The sequence below is a fragment of the Citrus clementina genome, unplaced genomic scaffold, assembly GCF_000493195.1.
Source record: "Citrus clementina cultivar Clemenules unplaced genomic scaffold, Citrus_clementina_v1.0 scaffold_7, whole genome shotgun sequence".
Lineage (NCBI taxonomy): Eukaryota > Viridiplantae > Streptophyta > Magnoliopsida > Sapindales > Rutaceae > Citrus > Citrus x clementina.
Genome location: NW_006262075.1, coordinates 9,677,954 through 9,700,701, shown reverse-complemented (window position 1 = coordinate 9,700,701; position 22,748 = coordinate 9,677,954). Strand labels below are relative to the sequence as shown.

Genomic DNA, 22,748 nt, shown 5'->3' with positions numbered 1-22,748 from the left:
GACCCCTGGACCTTTGTGTTGGAGCGTCCAATAATGATCCTTTAGGAGCCGCAGTAAGAAGTACAAATTAGATTTAACTCTCCGCCTGTAAATATTTTCTTCTGTGTTGCACCACCCAGGTGATGTCTTCTAAACTCTACTTCTTTCATTTCAAACATTGAGGACAATGTTTCGTTCTGGTTGGGGGGAGGGAATAGTCGACAATTGTGGAATTTTGGTTAAGTTTTTACTAATTTTTTGTTGTAGAAACTAACTGTTGCTAACTTTTTGTGTTGAAGATGGCTGAATATGGAGTGTAGTTACTCTAGAAACGCATCTTCATTGTTTGAAAAAAAAATTCAAAAAAAAAAAAAACAATTCAGACATTTTCTTTTTCTTTATTATGTGTTTATGTTTATTTTTCTTCTTTAATTTCTCCTCTATAAATATACATTTTCCAACTTTTGAGTCGAAGATGGCTGAATATGAAGTGTAGTTCCTCTAGAAACGCATCTTCTTTTAAAAAAAAAAAATCATTTTCGTTTTCTATCATTTTACGTGTAACTTTTCTAATTAGTTTTTATACATCATTTTCACATTTCTGCATGCATATTTTCCTTTCATGTTTAGAATAGGTTGGGGGGTAGAATGATGTTTAAAAAAAAAATGTGTGATTTTTTTTAACATTGGATGACATGATTAATTTCAAATTTTAGTATTTGTATTATCTTTGGTCTTAAGTGATGTTACGCTATGTTTGCTACTTTACATGTTGATGTCGGAGACAAATGTGAGTTGCTTGAAGGAATGAACATGTCATAATAAGTACCAAGTGAGTTTTTGAGCCTATTATTTTTCTTGGAGAATAACCCTTTTGCCCACTCTTTATACAGCTTAGCAGTTTATTATTTTATACACGATCTCTAAATTACTTTTGAGTTAACCCTTAAAAAAAAAAATTGTAAAATAAAAAAAAAAGAGAAAAAAGAAAAAGAAAAAAGAGTGTGTTGCTACATTTGGAGGCCCATCTAACTAGTAGATATGGAAGATTATTTAGAGCCCTAAAAGACGATGGAGAGGCCATCTTTGATCCGTTTGAGCCTTTCAAGCCATCCCTTTTATTTAATATCCATAGTTAACCCTTTTGAGCCTATAAAAAATTAAAAAAAAAAAAAACCTTTTCTTTGTCAACTTATCATCTTGACCCACTCCGATTTGGAGTATTACCCGATATCTTATAAGTTCCATCACCTATTTATGTTTGAGAAAATGTAAATAATTATTTTGTTCAGTGAAGTTATGCCAAATAAAAAAAAAACAAAAACAAAAACAAAAACAAAAACAAAAACAAAAGTTGTTGTTTCAAAAGAATAAAAATAGGTGAAATCCACCTTGCAACTTCCAAAAAAAAAAAAAAAAAAAATTCTCTGCATTTTTCTCAAACATACACTTTGTTTTCCTTATTTTCCTTCTTTGTTAGCCATGTCCCTAGCCTACGTTTCGTCCTAATAAAAGTCCTTCTTGATTTTAGGGAACTATAGTTTGAAGTAGAAGCTAGTTATATGGGCTAAAAAGATGTAGTGATGCATAATTAAAAAAAAAAAAAAGATAAATAAAGTGGGTTGACTAACATTTTATTTGACTTGAGATCGTATTATTTCTAAGCTGAGGGCATATTTATTTCATCTTGGTGAGAGCATGTGATATCACTTCTTTATTATTTTCTCTCTCAATTACCATTCATTGGAGTGACTATTTTTATTGGGATTAATTTATTTGTGAGAGTGTCACTACTTCCAGTGAGATTTTGGGGTTTGACATGTCATTCTTGAGAGTAGCTAAAACAAAGTCTACTGGGCTAATTCATGTGGATGGTTGATGTGGGTGTGATGTTGCTTTAGACTGGAGATAATGCTTATACTTTTATTTGATTGCTATCATTAATCTGATGGAATAAATACGAGTGTTTCTATTAAAAAAATATATATATATTTTGAATTTGAATTTTGTTTTCGCTTTATTTGCTAGGGACTAGCAATAAGCTGGTTGGGGGGTGTGTTGAGTGTTAGAAAATGCATATTTATAAAGGAGAAAACCGTCATTTTACATTTTAAGTCTTACTAACAACCCTTACTTTTATATATTTAACCTTCTTGTGATTTAATTACATGTGTTTTATTTTAATTAAGTATTTTATGTATTTTAGGGGCATTATAGTCATTTCACAATAAAGGAGAGATCAGACGGCAAAACGGACATCACTTTTGAACTCAGGACGGTCGAAAACCTTAGGAGGAGCATAAAAGGAAAAATGGCACTATTCACATGTACGGTACTATTCACGTGTACGGTACTGTATACGTTACTGTTCACGACACTGTTCACATAGACGGATGATGACGTGGCATTGACTGATGATGTGGCATTGACTGATGAGGTGTCACGATCCTGTTGGACTAAAATTCTTATGTACTGTTGATGGTGACGTGGCAGCATATCAGTGGACGAAAAATCTCGCGTACGGTGCATGCATCACACAGGATTATTTTCAACCAAACCGCGTTACTGTTCATCCGGGTCAAACCGCGTTACTGTTCAAAGTCGGGTCAAACCGTGTTACTGTTCATCCGCGTGGTCAAACTGTGGACTGTTGACTGATGACGTGGCGCAATCCTGAGCGTCCAAACTGTTTTTAATCCGATGGCCATGATTTACTCCATGTATCTATAAAAAGGGGGCCTCTCCCCCGTAATTTGATATCTCTGAATCCATTTTTGGGATCCATTTTCTGTAATTCCTTCTCCATCTTGTATTTTCTTCGTATTTTAATAAATTCCCATTTTGCCCCTAGTTCAACTATGAGTGGCTAATTTTCTTTTAAGCTTGGGTTGAAGGTGAAGTCTCAACATGTGTCATGGGCTTAATTTGGTAAATTTATTTTCTCTTCCCCTCTAATTTTTGTGGATGTTTTGACTTCTCGTCGACAAATAATAATAGTCTTGTCTAGATACCGCCTTGGTTACACCGGCTCTCTAGTATAAGGTTATTATTATTTGGCACGATAAGCCCTTAGCACCATATTGATTAGAGCGTGGTTCATGAGGTGTGGATTCCCCCCTCATGATTTAATTGGCATTAATACGGATTATTTAGCCCATGATGCATGTTGATACGGATCCAGATACCCAAGTACGTCAATTTAATAGATTTTCTCTTCAATTTATTCTCTCCATTGCAATTCCAATTTTAGAATTTATTCTCGCCATTTTAATTTAAGTATTAGCATATTCCAAATCATTTCCCCCATAAATCCAACTACCCATTTACAAAATTAATTCTATATATAATTAAAATCCACCTCCTCGTGGGATCGACACTCGTCACCATTAGTCTATACTACAATAGATTCGTGCGCTTGCGAGTACATTAAAATTTGCACAACAATAGACTGGATTATAAGCTAAAGCAATGGCTCCTTGATTATCACACCACATCATAGGAGTAGAGCTCAATTTGATGCTAAGTTCACCAAGTAAAGACTTGATCCAGGTAACCTCTGAAGCAGCATGAGCAAGAGATCTATACTCAGCTTCTGTGCTGGATCTGGAAACAACAGCTTGCTTCTTGGACGACCATGAGACAAGATTAGGACCTAGATAAATAGCAAAGCCAGCTACTGACTTCCTATCATCATGATCACAAGCCCAGTTAGAGTTTGAAAAACAATGGAGTTGCAGAGCTCCTTGGTTGTAGAATTGCAACTCAAGATGGATAGTACCTTTTAAGTACCTCAATAACCTTTTACATGCTTCCGAATGTTGAGTCCTAGGATTGGAAAGGAACTGACTTAACTTGTTTACAGAAAAAGCAATGTCAGGTCTGGTAAGAGTAACATATTGAAGAGCTCCTATAACACTTTTATATTGAGAAACATTGTCAATTGGCTCCCCTAAGTCTTTGGTGAGATAATAACCTGTAGATATTGGAGTTGGCACAGAACTACAATCAGTCATGCCATGTTTTTCCAGAACATCAGCAATATACTTTGCTTGTGTTAAGGAAACCCCTTTTGAAGACTTGCTGACTTCAATCCCCAAAAAATAGTGAAGTTCCCCAGATCTTTTAAAGCAAAAGTCTGATGCATATTCTGAATAACTTGTTGAATCAGTGATGGACTGGAACCAGTGATGATAATATCATCAACATAGACTAAAACAATAGTTATATGACCATTGTTCCAGGCATAAAAAAGAGAGTTATCAGACCTTAAATGCTGAAAATGCCACTGGGAGATCATTGCATCCTTAAATCTATCAAATCAAGCTCTAGGAGCCTGTTTTAAACCATACAAAGCCTTATTCAGCTTGCAAACATGATTAGGTTTAGTTAAATCAACAAAACCTTGAGGTTGAGCCATGTACACATCTTCAATTAAAATGCCATTGAGGAAGGCATTATTAACATCCACTTGCCTAATAACCCAGTGGTTCAATATTGCTAAGCTAAGAATAACTCTGATAGTTGAAGATTTAACCACTAGACTAAAGGTTTCTGTGTAGTCAACCCCATGTGTCTGATGAAACCCCTTAGCAACAAGCCTGGCTTTATACCTTGAAACCGAGCCATCTGAGTTATACTTTATTCGAAACACCCATTTGTTGCCAACTATCTTCATTGGAGTAGCGGGTAAAACTAAATCCCAGGTGTGATTAGTTTTAAGTGCTAGATACTCTTCTTGCATAGCTTTATACCACATAGGATCAGAAAGTGCTTTGGAAACAGAAGTTGGTTCTGATTGCTGGGCTAACAAGGCTGACAAATAAACCTTTGGCTTGAAAATACCTGCTTTTGATCTGGTTACCATTGGATGACCAGATGATGCAGGTTGTGGTAATGTATGTGGAGGTGAAGTATGTGATGATGAGGAAGAAGAAAGAGAAGCTGAGTTGGAATTATCAGAAAAATAAACTGGAGTAGAATTTGGGAAGGAAATAGAAGCATTAGACTGATGAACATTAGGTTGAGGTTCTGATGATGCTGCTAAAGGTGCTTGTAACTGAGTAACAGAAGAAGTGGAAGAATTAAAAGAAGACTCAGAGTGTGTTGTGGACTGACAGCTTAAAGAGGTTGAAGAAAAATCTACCCCAGACTCATAAGGAAAGGAATTTGCATCAAAAGTGACATGATTGGAAATATGGACCCTCCTAGAAGAGTGAAGACACAGATATCCCTTGTGTTGTGAACTGTAGCCAATGAATATACATCTAGCAGTTCTGAAATCAAACTTATGTCTATTGTATGGTCTGAGTGTTGGATAACAAGCACAGCCGAAAGTTTTAAGTGTTGAATAATCTGGTTGATAATGAAACAGCTTTTGAAAAAGAGAAATGCTATTTAGAACTGGAGTTGGAAGTCTGTTTATCAAATAAATAGCTATGTGGAATGCATTCCACCAAAATTTGAGTGGTAAATGTGCTTGAGCTAATAAAGTCAGACCTACATCAACTATGTGTCTATGTTTCCTCTCAATTCTTCCATTTTGGTGATGAATATGTGGGCAAGGGTGTCGAAAATGGATACCAGAAGTAGTGAGCAATGAGGAAAATGATTTGAACTCCCCTCCCCAGTCAGTTTGGACAGTTTTGATTGAAAGTTGAAGATGCTTTTTAATGAATGTTTTGAAATTTTTAAAAACTTCATGAGCATTAGATTTTGCTGACAAGGGGAATATCCAGGTAAACCTACTGTAATCATCTAGGATTGACAGGTAGTAGTTATATCCTTGGGTAGAACAAACATGAGAAGGACCCCACAGATCTGCATATATCAGTTGTAAAGGTGCTGAAGTTTTTGTTTCAACTGAATCAAAATGCAGCATATGATTTTTCCTATATTGACATGCTGAACAAAATTTCAAACTTTCAACTTTATTAAGAGCAGTAAAGTTGTTACAAGCTTTGAGTATGGTTTTGAGAGTATAAGGTGCTAGGTGTCCTAATCTTCTATGAAGAAGATTTACATCAGTTAAACCCCTTGCAACAACTGACAGACATGACTTTTTATTCAGCTCATAAGAACTAACAGCAGAAGGCTTATCAGAAGTAAAAACAGGAGAACAAGCAAAGAGAGATTAAATTTTGTTTTGACCAACTGAACTGAGAAAAACTGAGTGAGCAGCAGCATGTGAAGAGACTCTATACAAGCCACCTTTAGCAACACCTTCAAGTAAAATTTCCCTGTGTTCTTGGCCTTTATAAAACAGAAATCACCAAGAAATTCAACAGTAACTGGATTGTCAGCCAATAATTTGGAGATGCTAAGTAAATTCTTAGTAATAAAGGGAACATGAAGAACATGGTTAAGAAATAAAGATTGAGAATTTGAAGTGTTCAGCACAACTGATCCTATATGTGTAATAGCTAATGCATTTCCATCCCCAACAAATAACTTTTCAGTACCAGTATAAGCTTGTGAATCTAGAAGTTTACCTAGATCATTAGTAATGTGATTTATTGCTCCACTATCAATATACCAGGAAGGATCTTCAATGTGTTCTGGAAGTGAAGAAGACATAGCTAAGGAAGATGAAGCACTTGACTGTCCAGGATTATTGTTTCCTTGACCAGCAACAAAATTAGATGGTCCAGGAGTAAAGGAGTAATAGGTAGAAGGATTGCTATCTGGATACACAATATTTCCTTGATATTCAAAACCCTTGGGTGCATGACCAAAACTAGCATTTTGTCCAAAACCAGCATTTGAACCAAAACCTCCAAAACCTCTTCCACTATTACCATTATAGGCTCTTCCTCTACCATATTGCCCTTGATTAAAACCTCTGCCACCATTCATATTGCCTCTACCATGGTTCCTCTGTGGAACAAAAGATGAGTTATACCTACTCCTGCATCTATTTGTTGCATGACCAGGTATGAAGCAAATTTGACAAACAATTTCAGAGAGATTACTGCCATTATTAAACTGACCATATCCATATCCATTAAAACCTCCATATCCAGAATTATTACCACCTCCAGAGTTATTTCCATAATTTTTCTGAAAATTTCCATTATTCTTTTCAGCATATGAGTTCTTCTGAGCAATATTTGCTATCATGTTATGCATCACATCACCAGCAATTTTCCCTTTCTTTTGATCAACTATATTTTCATGATTCAACAATAAAGAATATAGTTAATCTAATGTGATCTTTTCACCTCGAGCTAACACAGCTGTGACTAAAGATTCATAATATGATGAATCAAGACCAGTTAATATATGCATCACAAGATCATTTAACTCAATAGGTTTTCCAGCTAGAGCTAAAGTATCAGCTATGCGTTTTACTTTTACAAAATAATCAGACATATGCATTGCACCTTTCTTAATAGTTTGAATCTGCATTCTAAGTGTTTGAATTCTAGCTTGTGATTGAGAGATAAACATACTAGCAAGAGTCTCCCAAATCTGTTTTGAAGTTGTAGAATCAATCACGGTAGCAAGCAGATTTTAATGTATCGATGACATCATCCAACTCAGCAAAAGTTGGTCAGTCTTCATCCAAGCTACGAATTCTGGATTAATAGATCTGGATCCAGATTCAGTTAAAACTTCAACTCCATTGTTGTTTCTAGAAAAAAGAAACTACTCAGGACATTCTCGATCGCCATTGATAAACCCTTCCAAACCGTTTCCTTTGATTGAAGTTAAAATTTGTGTGCACCACAGAATGAAGTTGTTTTGATCTAGCTTTACTGGCGTAACAAAACTGAAAGAGTTGTTGTTTTGAACTATATTTGCCATTTGTGGCTCTGATACCATGAAAGAACTTAGTTCTATATTGTTTGGTAGGCTAGAAAATGAAAGAAAATAAAAGAAAAGCCTTGCAAAGAAAACTGTAGAATCTTTTATTATTCAAAGCTTACAAGTTTAATGACTACAAATTGATATTTATATTGAGCTACAATCTGCTTAACACACACACGAGATTGTTGCAACACATAACCATTTGCTGCATAACTAACTTGACACATCAGCTCAACCAGCTAACTAACTTTGACAGGTCAGCTAAATGATTTGATCTGCTACAGCCAAGTACATAGCAACATCATGCTCTACTCCAGCTACACAGTAACATCATGCTCTGCTCCAGCTACACAGCAACATCATGCTATGCTCCAGCTTCATCTAATTCACTAACAGTTGCTTGGCATGTTTCTTTAGGCTTGTTTTAGACAAAAAGTCAAGTTTTATGAATCACGTTTGTAAGAATTTATTAAGAGTAGTGTTAGTGTTACATGATGTGACATTCATTGAATTCTTTTGTGTCTTGTCCTTCTCAATTAGCATACAACTCATTTTAAAAGTTTTTAGCCATAGAGTTTTTACTCCATGTAATTTGACAAAGTGACACAGTATTTACCAATTTTGGAAGATAAATTTTAATTTTATGGAATTACAAGCATAATTTAATTTTCAAGTTGTCAAGTTAGATCATAAGTTGACCAAGTCAATGAAATTAACGAAGAGTTGACTAAATTAATGGAAAATTGTAGATAACTTCATTGTGTATTTTTTCATTAGTTAGATTTTCGTCACGTATACTTCTCTGCTAATTACCTAAAATACTGCATACTAATATGTCCAAATGCCCAAATACGATAAATAATAAAAGAATATATTTGAGTATACCTAAAATTTTTCTCAAACACAACTACCAAATGAAAATTTTAGATTAACAAATATAAATTTTTTTTTAAAATTAACCATATATTTTGTAAAACCTCTAATTCTATTAACGAATATAATATTTTTTAAATGGAAAAATTCGGCAAATATCTATCGACAAGAGGAGGAGGCAATTAAATGATGATCTTGTCCCGATGGGCTCAATATATGATGAACCCCATTTCATCATTTGCCCCTTTCAGCTTCCAACGTCACTTCATTAGAAAATTGAGTGGGACTATTAGCACCCCTCTAAAATTCTTTTTAAACTCCTTTTTTTAATTATATTCCATTTAATGTCAAAAGTACCTTTTTTTTAAATAAACACTATTATCATTTTTAAATCTTGCAATTTCAAATAACTTTCTCACCCTTTTAGTCTCAATAATTGTATTTCTCTCTTCAATCTTTCTTTATTATTTAATTTCTAAAAAAAATCTAAAAAAGAGCAAGAAAACCCTTATAAAATATTAAATATTTTATGGGTCTAATACAATTTTATCGTACACATAAACTTTGGGTGCAACAATTAGTTTGAGAATCCTTAAAAAGTTATTTGTAGTGAGATAAAATTTATTTAATTTATTTTCTCACAATGTTGTATCCTAATTTTGTTGCTACATATATTACAAGAGTATTATTTTGGCTTAAAAATTTGCTTCTTAAATTTAGATTAATTTAATGATTAAAAAAATTTTATAGATTGCTTCTTAAATTCAAATTATTCTAATGATTAAGAAAAAATTATATTGTGCAAGTAAAATTATAGAAGTTTGAAAGAAATAAACTCGTGTTTTTCTCTTACAACATGAATCCCTAAAACTCTTCTCTCTCTCTGCAAATGAAGCTCTAAGAAAGAAAAAGAATAAAGAATTAAATTTGTTCATTTTGAAAACCTAAGGAAGTATGCTCTGCACTTGCCTTCCAGTAAGGATCCTGTGCATCAGAAAACTTTTGATCATTTCTTCTCTGGTTTGGTACCCTGTTTTAGACTAAAGGAAAGTCTGTTTTGGGTTATATAACCCGAGATGAAAAATGTTTTAAAGGTTTTTGATCACGAGGTATATCGGCTGGAAACCCGAGCTTGCGGACTACTGGTCCAAAGAACAGTTTTAACTGTTGTAGTTCTGGTATAACAACGCCACGTACACTCCACTATAGTTCTGGTATAACAACGCCACGTACACTCCACTATAGTTCTGGTATAACAACGCCACATACAGTTCTGGTATAACAACGCCACATACACTCCACTATGGTATCAGAGCCATACCCATCCTTGAAAATTTCCTGTTTTCTAAATTCACGTTTTCTTGACCAAAATGGTATAATTTAAGGCTTTTTCTATTTTGATCTTTAGAACTTCAGGCGCAGAGAGAACTTCTCCTTCATGGCATCCACTTCATCTTCACCTCCTGTTACTCTTTCTTCCACTCTTTCTTTGCCGAAATCTTGCACTTCTCATACTACTAACAAAATTGAAAATCTTGTAGAATACTCCTACATCCCTGAATCCGCCCAAATCAGTGAATCTTCTTACCCTCTCCTCAGCCCTTATCAGTTGTACAAACGACCTAGCTCCTTTACCCGCAGTCTCCGCACCCTTATCTCTACCAGACGCCCTCACCCTAAAGAATATATCCAGTCTTCTCGCCTGGATCAGTGTGCTCTTCAAGCCACCTCTGCTGAGCAATATGTCACTCTGGAGATTCCCTCCGAGTTGCTCTCCAACTGGAAACGAGAAGGTTATACTCATCTTCATCTTGGAGGCATCAGATTAATCCTTACCCTTCATGGGAGAAAAGGATTACCGGTTACCGCTCGACTTGCTATGCTTGATACCCGGTTTAAACAGTACCAAGATGCTGTTATCGGTACTGTCCTCACAACCCTTCATGCAGGAAGTGTTTTACTCACTTTCTATCCCAATTTCAATCTTTCTCTCCAAGACCCCAATTTGCCCACAACCTTGAAAGTCCAAGTTCAGATTCAAGGTGCTGAACAAATTTCTTCTGCAAAAATTGCCACTTTACATCACCAACTGGTCTACAGGCTTCAAAATCATGCCTTAGATCTACCCGCTCCAGAACACCACTCTGACACCCTCATGGTGTTAGCAGAATCTGACCAGATCCCGACAATCATCCAGATTCCACGACAAATTCCCCGTCATGAGCTCATCAAGCTTATGCCTCTTGAATGGATCTCCAACTATGAACAGTTCCATAACAATACAGCTCCAATTCAGACCTCTGAAAGCATGTTTGAAAGACGACAAGATGGAACAGTCAGAATGACTTTTAAACCACCTCCCAGTGCTCCACAAGAGCCTCCTAGGCTCTCCTTTACCTATTCTTCAATGATCACAGCTGTTCAGACAGCGCAGGAAGATCTGCCCATTACAGGGTTTAATTCTCAAGGCTACCCTGTTTATCCAGCCAAACACAATGGCCATTTCCTATGGGATGCCCCTGGTTCCGGCATGTGTGACCCAAATTGTCCCTGCTGGGATGATTGGGAAGAAGACGATGATTACGCAACCACAAGGAAAAAGAAACCCAAGAAGAAAAAACCTCCTGTCCCATGTCACCACTGTGACCCTAAACCACCATCAGATCCTCCACCTCCACCGGCTCCATTACCCATCTACCGAAAAGAACTCACATGGATTGCCAAACATTGCAAATCTGAGATTCCATCACCACTCTCACACCCAACACCTATCGTCCAACCACTGGCTTGTATGATGTTTTCCTCTACTTCTTCAGATTACTCTTCTTCCTTTCCTCCTTTGGAACCCCATACAGATTCTCAACGAAATGTTGTGTCCAAACCCTTTATCCCTTCACCTATTACCTCCACTGGCCACCTGGAGCCCCCTAAACCTTTTGAATCAGTCCTCAACTGGCACACTCAAAATGCCAGGGCCCAAAATGATTCTTTGTTGCATCTCAATTCAAAAGTTGAGAACATCAGTTTGCGAACTGAACAAATTGAGACAAAAGTTGATTCCATCACTGCACAGATGCAGCAGATCCACCAAAATCTTCACTCCCGAATTGGCCAACTCGATTCAGAGTTACGAGCCATGCTAGCCCATAGATACAATGGTCCCGAATTTGACCAAAAAGAGAGGGAAATCAGGCGATTAAAGGCTGAACTTGCTCAGATTGAATCTGAAAAACAGAGACCTACCCTTTTCACCAGTTCACCTCTTATTCCTTCTATCGGTCCAACTTACCATCCTTTTGCCTCTATGCTCTCTCCTATTAAAAAATATGACCCTTCCAAGTTATTTGGCATGACTCATACTCTTTTCAGAGACAATCCTTTGCCACCGCCACCTAAACCTAAACCCAAACCTAGACCGCAGCCTCGACCTCCCCCTCTTCATCCTTCCTCTCTGACCATCCCCGGCCAACCATCTCCTACTTTTACACCGACATCACCACCAGCTCCTTTATCAGTCCCTGCCCAATCAAAAGATAAAGAACCCATGAACCAATTTACTGCTCACGCAGTCATCCATTCATCTACTGACGATCAAACTTCTGATTCAAATCTAGCTGTTTCAGATAGCCATACCGAAACCGACTCAGAATCTTCAGCATCCACCAGTGACTCTGAAAAGTCCTATGCTGATATTACCAAAATCCTGATGGCTCAACCTGATCAAGGCCAAACCTCTCATACAGAACCATATGTTGATATTCCCTCCGAAGTTGAAGAAGAAATGCCTGAATCTTCTGCCACAAACCAACCTTCTCCAGCCCAGCCCAATCCACCCAGTCACAAATCGTCAAATGGTCCATGGTTCACATTTGATGATCTTCCATCTCATAAATGGCGTGACCGACTCAATGAAATGTCTGCCTGGATTGATCTACAGATGCTAAGACCAGGAGCAACAACTCAATCAGTCCTTAGAGAATTTGCTACTCGTTTTACGGGTGCTCTAAGAGATTGGTTTGATTCGTTAGGACAATATCGCCAGTTACAGTTTGTTGACCTTCCAGAAGTTTCAAGTGCTCTTGCTGTACTTCATGATCAATTCCTTGGCGACCCTTCTGCAGTCTTTGAAGCTGCCAGACGAGACTACCTCAACATGAAATGCTGCTCCCTCAATGCTAAGGATCTTGACTTCCATTATAAGCGAATGTCCCTGCTGTTCTATAAGCTTAATGGATTCAATGAGCCGACATTAAAGCATGTCTTTCTGGCTTCCCTCCCCGAAGAACTCCAACCTGACATCCAGAGACAACTTACAGCATCCAATCTTTCCCTAGACAACATCTCCCTTGGCAAAATCTTCCAGCTTGCCAAAACCTGTCTTGACAAACTTTGCGAGCAAAAACAGTTTTTCAAAGAACTGTTGAAAGACAAAGAACCTTTCCGCAGTGCTTGCAAAAAGCCTTATTTGCAGATCAAATGCCACAAGAGAAAGAAAATATAAATGAGATTAATTCTATTTATATTTGTTCTTAAATGTAATTATAATATCATAGAAAATTTATAAGATCAATGATAGGGTGCCAATAGTCCAACTCTAAAAAATTTTGATTCAAAGCATGAGCAAGCGGTGGCCCATGATCATATGGGCATTGAGCTGCAATATTTTATAATTTATTGGACCCTTATCCGATCTCTATATTGAATTTTCTACAGCCTTATCAGTTATCAAGCTCAATAATAATAATCTTACCATATATATGTTCAGCTGAAAATTAAAGTGCCATCTATTTGAGCTGCAGGCTTAAAAGCTTCTTTTGTTTGTCGTATTTGATTGAAATTGAATCATAGAATCTAAGGCGTAAAGAAAAATGAACCAACGAGAATCTGTCATGGAAGCATCTAGAAAAATATTAAATCCCACAGTATCAGCGTCTTACTCGGTTTTCTTTCTTTTATTTTTTCCAGGATCCCACAAACAGAATGCAATTTTGCATTTTGCTGGTTGTTTCTCCATTAGACCAATTGAGAATCAAATGTTATCAAACATATAAAAAAACTTTATGTAAATTAGAAAATAATTGGTATGCAAGTTTGGATTTTGGGCGGGCTATTTAAATTCACTAATTTTATTTAAACATCTATTTTTTAATTAAGATAATTATCAAATTATAACTTATAATTTTAATTCACTCATTTTTAAAAATTCGTAAAATTACTCTTAATTAATTTTTTTTCTCTACTATAACAATGGTTGAAGCCTAAACTAATTTCTCTCTCTTTCTATTTTTCTTTTTTTATTCTTAGCTGCTAAATCAACTTTATTTTTTTTCTTACTTTTTATTATAAGATTATTAGTTTTTACCTATTATCATTGTTCAAAGTTTGTACTTCTTAGATTTGACCAAAACATTTAAAATAAATTCCAAGTGGTATAAAAATTTTATTTTTTATTTTTACATGATGGGTATTATTCTATTTACTTTGTTTTAGATTATAATAAAGCTGAATTTGTTAATTTTTGAACAATTTCATTTTACTCAATGCAATATATACTTCCATGTATTACAATAAATTTTTCATAAAGAAGGAGATTAAGGTAGAGAGAGCAACATCAAATAAGTAGTTGATCAAAAGAGTATATTTTAATCAGTATGGCTTCCATTGAAGTAAAATCATGATTCTACCATTGAGTAAGAACACTTGAGACTTTTTCTAATAAAGGAGGTCATGAGGCTAAAAACCTAGGCGAGACAATCCCACAACATCACCATACTGACTTGGTGAGATTTTCAAATTTGAATTTGGCAAACCTGAGACGACAGTGGTGGGATTGCCACTTGAAACTTAAATTTAATTGGACGGTCCCATCCCTCTCTCTCACTTGCCAAAGTTAAATAGATAGCAACTCAATTGAAGTTTTAAATGAAAACAGATAGAACATATGCACCTGTGCTGTTATTTGACTGATTCCCCAGCAAAGGAGACTCGGATAGACTCCATTGATGCCTGAGGTAAATTTAAAACAATGATCAATCAAAGTTGTATAAAATGAAAGGAGTGTATTTGTATAGCATTTAGACTCTTCTTAATCTCAAAATTCTAGACACTGTGCAACTCGACAAACATGTTATCAAATAATAACATTAACAGAGCAAAATGTATGGAAGGTACAAAATATATACCAATTACTTCATATATCAAAGCATCATACCATTCTTTAAAGCTGAGTTTTTCCATGGTATGAGAGTCTGTAAAAAATATAGCAGCGCCAACAGCAACTCGTACATCAATTGCTGCATTTGATTTGTTTCCTTCTGAAATGATAATGAAGACATAACGTTGTTCAGTCTAACTCCTATTTCATAAGATGGAATTGGCATGTTTGAACAAGATGCACCACTCAACTCTTTCAAGCATGCTTCCACTCCCAAATAAAAAAGTCGATCCCAATATATGTCATTAATGCTTTTTACTGATAATAATAGAGCCTATAGTGCGTGCACTGATTATTTTTGGGCACTCTGCTGAAAACCGGTAGCAGAGGTATCAAGCAAAGATCTTTAAAACAGCCCAAATCATAAAATGTATTGTTGGTTTTCTTCTCAAAAATATTTCAAGAAAAACTGGCAAAAAGTAAGTAGTTTAGGTTCCCCAAATTGTGGTAGAAGAGAAAATGGCGGAGGTCTGGGGCAAGGCTTTCTACCACACCGATTTGAGTTGTTATCAAAACTGCAATTGGCCCAAAGAGGAGGGGGGGGGGCAACCTTCATTCTTGTATTCATGTAAGGCATTATGAATGCACACCCAGAGATTGCAAGCTGTCATCTAAAAGAAACAATAAGAAGCCATTGATCCGTGAATTTCTTGTCGGGGAAAAATCAGTTTTTTTTAAAAAAAACTTTTAGGATCGATCTCATACCTTGACAATCTGATTTGGCTTTTTTGCTGAGTTAATCTAGGCTCCCTAATGACGATCTGTCACCACCATGCCTATTAGATCACGATCCGTCACCACCACGCTTGTTAGATCACGATCTGTCACCAATGATCTTCCAGGTTATGACTCAGATTTGATCTGCACTTGACGTGTGGACGCCTTTATCACTACTAAAAGCAACTAGCAAGAGAAAATTTTCCTCTCAATTAGAGAGAGAAAAATTCTTTTTCTCTAATCTATGTATTGCGGCTCTCACTTTTTTCTTTTGAGAAAATAAGTCTTTTTATATCTCCCTTTAGTGAAAACCCTAGGCTCTAAATAATAAAAATCAAAAGTCAAGTTACTTGCTTTTTCTATAGGGGGCCCACCTTGTAAAATAACATAAGGCCCCTTACACACAAGCATATTAAATGGAGCCTCCCTCTAAATGATATATTTAGGCTTTTGACCCAAATAGTTAGTTATCTTGCTTATTAATTCAGTAGTGGTGCAGTCAATTAAATGAGCTAACCCGGGGATCATTTGGGAACATAGGATATTGGCTACAACAATTAAGCCTGTAATTAAATAAGCCTAATCATTTAATTCCAACTTTACTCCACTATAAGATTGGAACTGACCTCCATAATTGTATGTTCGAATAATCATTCGTCTCAAGCCACATTGATTTCTTTACCGCTTAATCCTTTGTACCACCTCGTTAATTAAATCGATATCTTAACTGTCCAATCAATTTAATTACATCTTATTCCTTGATACTTGTTGTTTTCTCTAATGATCATTTTCAACATACTAAATATGTTCACACATTCTATCATTGAAGTTATTCACTATAAAGATTAGAATTTCCATTACTAGTCAAAGAAAAGAAAATCAATTGAAAATTTCCTTTCAATAAACCTCGATAGTAATAACGAAGCTTTATTGAATAAAAATAAAAAGGATGCATGTAATTAGGGTGAGGACATAATGAACCTTACCCCAAAAAACAAACTACATACAAACCAACCCAAACATGAAAGAGAACGAAAATGCATGCATGCAAATTAAAGTAAGAGAGAAATAAACATGAGCAAGAGCAATAACAAAACATATCAACAAAACTTGTATGAAGGATAATCGTTCAAATCTCTGAAAAAGATAGCAAGCAATGAAAGAGGGGCAGAATCAATTTAAATTTGATTGTCTTATACATCTGCCTCCAACATTTCTAAGTAATGAGTCTCTAATTTTTAAGAGTTTTGCTACAATTTCTTTTGCATTGATTCTCTGCTCAGGAGATTCCACAGTGCACTCCAAAGCCAAATTGAAGACAAATGACACACATTGCTCTTTTGCAACAAAATGTATGTCCTCCTGACTTAGCAAATTAGCATCAACAACTTCCATAGTGGAAATGGGTAGGCAATCATTAACCCAATGCTTTAATGTCATTTCTCCATTAAAAAGTTCATCTGTGGGTTTCTTCCTAGTAAAAGTTTCCATTAACATAATCCCGAAGCTATAAACATCTCCATTGGTGGATACTTGTCCTTCTCTTCCATACTCTATGAATTGCAACAGTTACATCATAAGATACATTATTAATAATAATTTCCTCATCTAATGAAGATCATGAAACATAAGTAACTTATTAGGAAGTTTACAAGAAAGAGAAAATGTTTATATAGAACAAACCTGGTGCCATATAGCCTATTGTGGCAAGTGTTTGTGTTTGAGTCATAGATTGATCTTCTCCAGTTAAGAGCTTTGCAATGCCAAAATCACTCAAGTGAGCAACCATATTATCGTCTAACAATACATTGCTGGGCTTTAAGTCACAGTGAATTACTGGAGCTGAATAACCAAAGTGTAGATATTCCAAAGCTGATGCAACATCTATCATTATGTTCAATCTTTGAAAAATATCCAAACTGTAGTTACTTGAATGCAGATACTTCTCCAAACTTCCATGAGGCATGTATTCTAATACCAATGCTTTAAACTCTTCATTTGAACAACTGCTAATAACTTTGACAAGGTTTCGATGGCGAATACTTTTCATCATTGCACATTCAACATCGAAACTCTTAAATGCTCTTCCACATTGCAGGTTGAAAACCTTCACTGCAACCTCCATCCCATCCCTAATTCTTGCTTTGTAGACAGAGCCAAAACCTCCTCTGCCGATTAGATTGTTTTCACTGAATTTGTCTGTTGCTTGAAAGAGTTCTAGGTATGAAAACCTTCTCCACGTTGCTACTGGTGGCATATTAGGATCATTTGGTGGCCCTTTTTCTCTTTTTTGATATTTTATGATGAACAAAATGATTGCTGTCATAAATATAGTACTAAATGGCAAGACAATCCCTAGGATAAGAGCATTTTTCCTTGATGTGCGGTGGATGCTAGCTTTGCATGGTGGGACTTGTAAATTGGGTGAACCACATAATAATTCATTTCCCTTAAATGATTCAGCTGAGAAGTTTCCAAAAGATCCGCCCCTAGGAATTTCTCCTTTTAGCTTGTTGAAAGAAAGATTTAGATCTTTAAGATATGAGAGCTTCTCTAAAGATACAGGAATAGTCCCGGAGAGATTATTATAAGACAAATTCAAGGATTTCAAGCTTATCAAATCACCAAATGAATCAGGAATTGATCCTTCTAATCTGTTATATTCTAAGAAGAGATTTTCTAGATTTTTTAGGCTTCCAATTTCCATTGGGATGATGCCTGAAAAATTATTCATCGAAAAATCAATTTCTATCAAAGCCTTCAAATTTCGAATCTCTAATGGGAGTGGGCCACTAAAACAATTTGATGATAAGTTGAGGTCCAAGATATCCTTAAGGCTCCAAAAATTTAAGGGAATAGAAGTTAACTCATTGGAACCCAACGACAGTACTTTCAGAAAAGTCATATTACTGAAGCATGCAGGGATTGATCCAGAAAGCTTATTGCCACCCAACTCCAACTCATACAGTTCAACTGAAAGACAAATACTGTCTGGGATTGATCCTTCTAATTGGTTATATTCAAGATCCACATCTTGAAGTTTTTGTAATTTGCCAAGAGTAATCGGAATTGATCCGTTCAATTTATTGCCTCCTAAAACAATGGTTGTCAAGTCGGTCAAGTTGGTGATCTCTTCAGGGATGCCACCACTAACATTACAATTGTACATGTAAAAGTTTTTCAAAGAATGAGAAAGATTACCGACATACGTCCTTGGAAGAATGCCATCTAGTGGATTATTTGATAAGGAAATATGTGTTAAAGACTTGCAATTTGACAACGATGATAGAAAGCTCAAGTCTAGAGTTGAAGACGTCAAATTATTATCATATAAAGTCAGCCACTCAAGGTTTCTTAAGTTGCCAAATGTGCTGGGAATAAAACCGGAGAATGAGTTCATTTCCAACGCTAGCTTAGAGAGCTTAGAAGCATTAAAGATGAAATGAGGAATTGTGCCACTGAAATTATTACCCCACAAATAAAGCACTTCAAGATTTGGAAGTCCGACGTCTGTGATGGACGAAAGACATCCCGAGAGAGAATTATTTGTAACAGCGAATGCTTTGAGTGTTGACACATTGAAGATTGCAGCTGGGATAGTACCAAGTAATTTGTTTTGACTGAGGTCCAGAAACCCCAGATTATGGAGATGACCAATTTCATGTATTATCTCCCCTGTATTTTGAAAGAATTATATTCAGATTATTTTTCAAATAATAAATAATATTTATCAACGGACACACATATATAATAAAAAGCCATTTATATGCTACCCAATAATTACAAGTACTAGCACACAAGAAAAACCACTCATGAATTTTTGAAACGCTACATACCGTCAATGCTTTATTAGTTATATACAAATTGCAGCACATATTTCTTTATTTTATTTTAATATTCTTTTGGGTAAAATTTAGGTAAAATATATATGTGATTTAAGTGGTCGATAGATTATGAGGTAAATTAACAGGGAGAGTTAGGTATTAATAACGCACATTTAGAGAACTTACGGGAGAAATGTAATAAAATGTATTTTACTAATATTTATAAAAATAAGTAGGTAAAATATGTATGCGATTTAAGTAAGCAATAGGTGAGAGATAGGTAGACTATGTACGAAAAGTAAAAGGCTAGGTCGGTAGCTGCTATTATTAAAGTGAATCAAGCCTCAGTAACAGCAAAAACGAAAAAACGCCTCAGCAGTATTTCAATTACAATAAGATAAAATAAATTAATTCAGTAAAATAATTTCTTTTCAAATTTCTGGTTATAACATGGAGACTCTAAGTTATTAACATTTCGTTCAAGTTTTCCAATTGAAATGCTAAACACTAAATTTATTTATAAGCAAATCAACAATTTCTAAATTTCTTACTAATCTTGACAATATTTTAAAAATAACCATCCTTGGTTAAGGTAAAATATCACTGAGTGGTTACTAAAAGTATATTTAGATGAACAATTATGTCATGATACGTACCTTGAACTCTTCAAGATTAGTAAAATTGCGGATTTCTTTTACTATGGTGTGTGTTAAGAAATTATTTATTAGTAATAGCATCTCCAATTATTTAAAAATAATTAGTGATTACATTTTAATACATTTTATGAAGTTGGCACACATGCATATCATTAGTACTGAAGCCCAGGTGTCAAGAAATTATCACTTAGCCATAACATCTCGAATTTTGTAAGATTTCGAGCGGAATTTCTCCTGCAAATTAACATATGGCTTAATATAATATTAGGGAAGATGACATCTAGTTGCTTAAATGTATGCATTGAAAAATGATCGTACAAATCCGTTTCTGACTATCATACATTTATACCCTTTCACTTTAGTAACTAAGAAAATTTGAATCCAAAGGTTTTTAATAAATGCAAATAATCGTTTTTTTCAAAATATAATAAATGCAAGTATTTTAAATATACTAATATAAATTAGATAGTTTGTCTCAGAGCATTTTATTGATAATGGTAAATTAGTATAAATATGCAGTTTTATATTAATGAAATGAATATGCATAACTAAAATTTAAAAAAAAAACGAGTTTAAGTTTAATTATTATCCGTAGATAAAATGTTAACAAAGTATTAAATTTATAATTTTACTAAGTAATTATAAATATTATTAATTCCAATGTTCATATGACATATCATTGTTAAATAAAATAACATAGAGAGAGAAACAAAATAGTTTGATATTAATTTAATTTAGTAATGTAAAATTTATATGAAGATATGAATGTATTTTGGAACTAAATTCTTGGTCTATTTTATATGTGCTACTACAATGAATCTATAAATTCTTATCGCGGTAAAATATTTCCGATTCCATGTGGTATTTCATCTGTATCTTGAAAGAATTATATTCAGATTTGTTTCAAAGAATACTAATACATAAAAACATATACACTTTTGACGCCACTCATCCGTACATCAACGCTAGCTTTAGTATGCTTTAATTATTATATATAAATAGCTATAACCTAATCGGGTAACGAAGCCCGAAGCCCAAGTAAAATAAGTACACAGCAAGCCCAAGTCATGATTATTGTACTTCTCCGCTCGTTTTAACTCTTATTTTAGTAAAATAATTTCTTCTAGCCTATTTTTCATATTTATTCGCTAAAACTAGTTCTCAACATTTATTTCAAAACTTTCAACAATTTCCTAATTTTTCTAGCTACTAACCTTCAAGGTGTCCCAAATTCTACGATTGAACATCATTCGTTAAGGTCAAATATCACGCGATTGATGACTAAAAAAAAATTCTAATTTATCTACTAGCCTTCATGATAGTCTAAGAGCGATCATCATTTAATTTGATACGGTAAAATATCACAAGTGATTAATAAAATTTTATTTAGATAAAAATTTCTGTCAGGATACGTACCTTGCAGTCTATTGTTGTAAAGATATAACACTTTAAGATTACTAATGTTGTCGATTTCTTTTGGTGTGGTGCTTGTTAAGAAATTATTTATTATTGATGGCATCTCCAATTATCTAAAAATAATTAGTGATTCCATGGAAATTATTTTATGAAGTTGTCACACATGCATTATATCATTAGTGAAGCATACTTGTCAAGATAATTTTTGAGAAATCCAAATTCAATAAAGAAGAAAGGTTGATGATTTATTTCAAGTGTTTCTATATTTTTTTTTTAAGTGCTACAAAATTTTGCATAAACACAGATTAATTTCAAATAAAAAATCGAGGTAATGTTAGATAATGGTAATGATACATCCCCATATCAGAATTTATAGTAAGAAACGTGAAATCTTTTAATTAAGTCGTGGATGTCACACACACACACACACACACATATATATGTCACAAGAGAAGTTACCTGTTAAGTCATTAAATGAAAATTTCAAATTCAATGGAGAGGAGTAATTTGAAGATAGATGAGGAAATGATACCGGTTAAAAAATTATCAGACAGCTGTAATATCTCCAATCTTGAAAGATTCCCCAGCTCCTGTGGAATTTCTCCTGCAAATTAAGCAAATAAATATTTGCGCAAACAATTAGATAGTTCATATTTGAAAAAATAATAATAATAATAATTGCCTGAAGAATATCGTGATAACAATCAACTCTTCAACTATATAGGAATTAGGCCGAGAAGAATAAGAAAGAAACATCATTAATTTTGATCAACTCAATTGGTAGCTTCAAAATGGAAGTGGCAATATGACGAAAGAAAATTACAAAACATAAACATATATATACACACACACACACAAGCTTTATCTCTATCTGAAAGAAAAAAAAAAACCATAGCATAATTAAAGAACAAGCGAATGAATACAGAAGCAAGCAGAGCTAAAATAAAATTGCAAAAAGTTTAAATCGTACCTTGGAGTTTGTTTGCTGGTAACGACATCAGCTCCAATTCGGCAAGATTGCCAAACTCTCGAGGAATTTCTCCTGAAAATTAATCAACGTGTGCAAACTGTATTATGGAACATTATTCATATTACAACTCATGGAACAATTTTCATTAACTCCACGATCATACGCACCTAGGAGTCCGTTACGGCCAAGATATAATTCCTTAAGTTTGGTCAAGTTCCCGATTTCTTTTGGTATGGCTCCCCAGAAATCATTTAATGACAGACTTAATTTTTGCAAATATGTACAATTTGAAA

The 22,748-nt window shown here is 34.7% G+C and overlaps 1 protein-coding gene across 1 annotated transcript; it reads right to left on the bottom strand.

Moving 5' to 3' along the window:
• Nucleotides 1-16,762: 16,762 nt before the first annotated feature.
• Nucleotides 16,763-18,989, bottom strand: LOC18036730 (probable LRR receptor-like serine/threonine-protein kinase At3g47570). The gene is made up of 2 exons (XM_024181095.1): nucleotides 17,273-18,989; nucleotides 16,763-17,142 (listed from the first exon to the last, which is right to left on the bottom strand). The coding sequence occupies exons 1-2, from the start codon at nucleotides 18,987-18,989 to the stop codon at nucleotides 16,763-16,765; spliced, it is 2,097 nt and encodes a 698-aa protein (XP_024036863.1).
• Between the last annotated feature and the right edge of the window lie 3,759 nt (nucleotides 18,990-22,748).

Coding starts and splice junctions, on each gene's coding strand:
- LOC18036730 (XM_024181095.1), bottom strand. CDS start 18,989: ATGAACTCATTCTCCGGTTTTATTCCCAGCACATTTGGCAACTTAAGA. Junction 17,143..17,272: donor AATAGGCTATATGGCACCAG/GTTTGTTCTATA, acceptor TGCAATTCATAG/AGTATGGAAGAGAAGGACAA.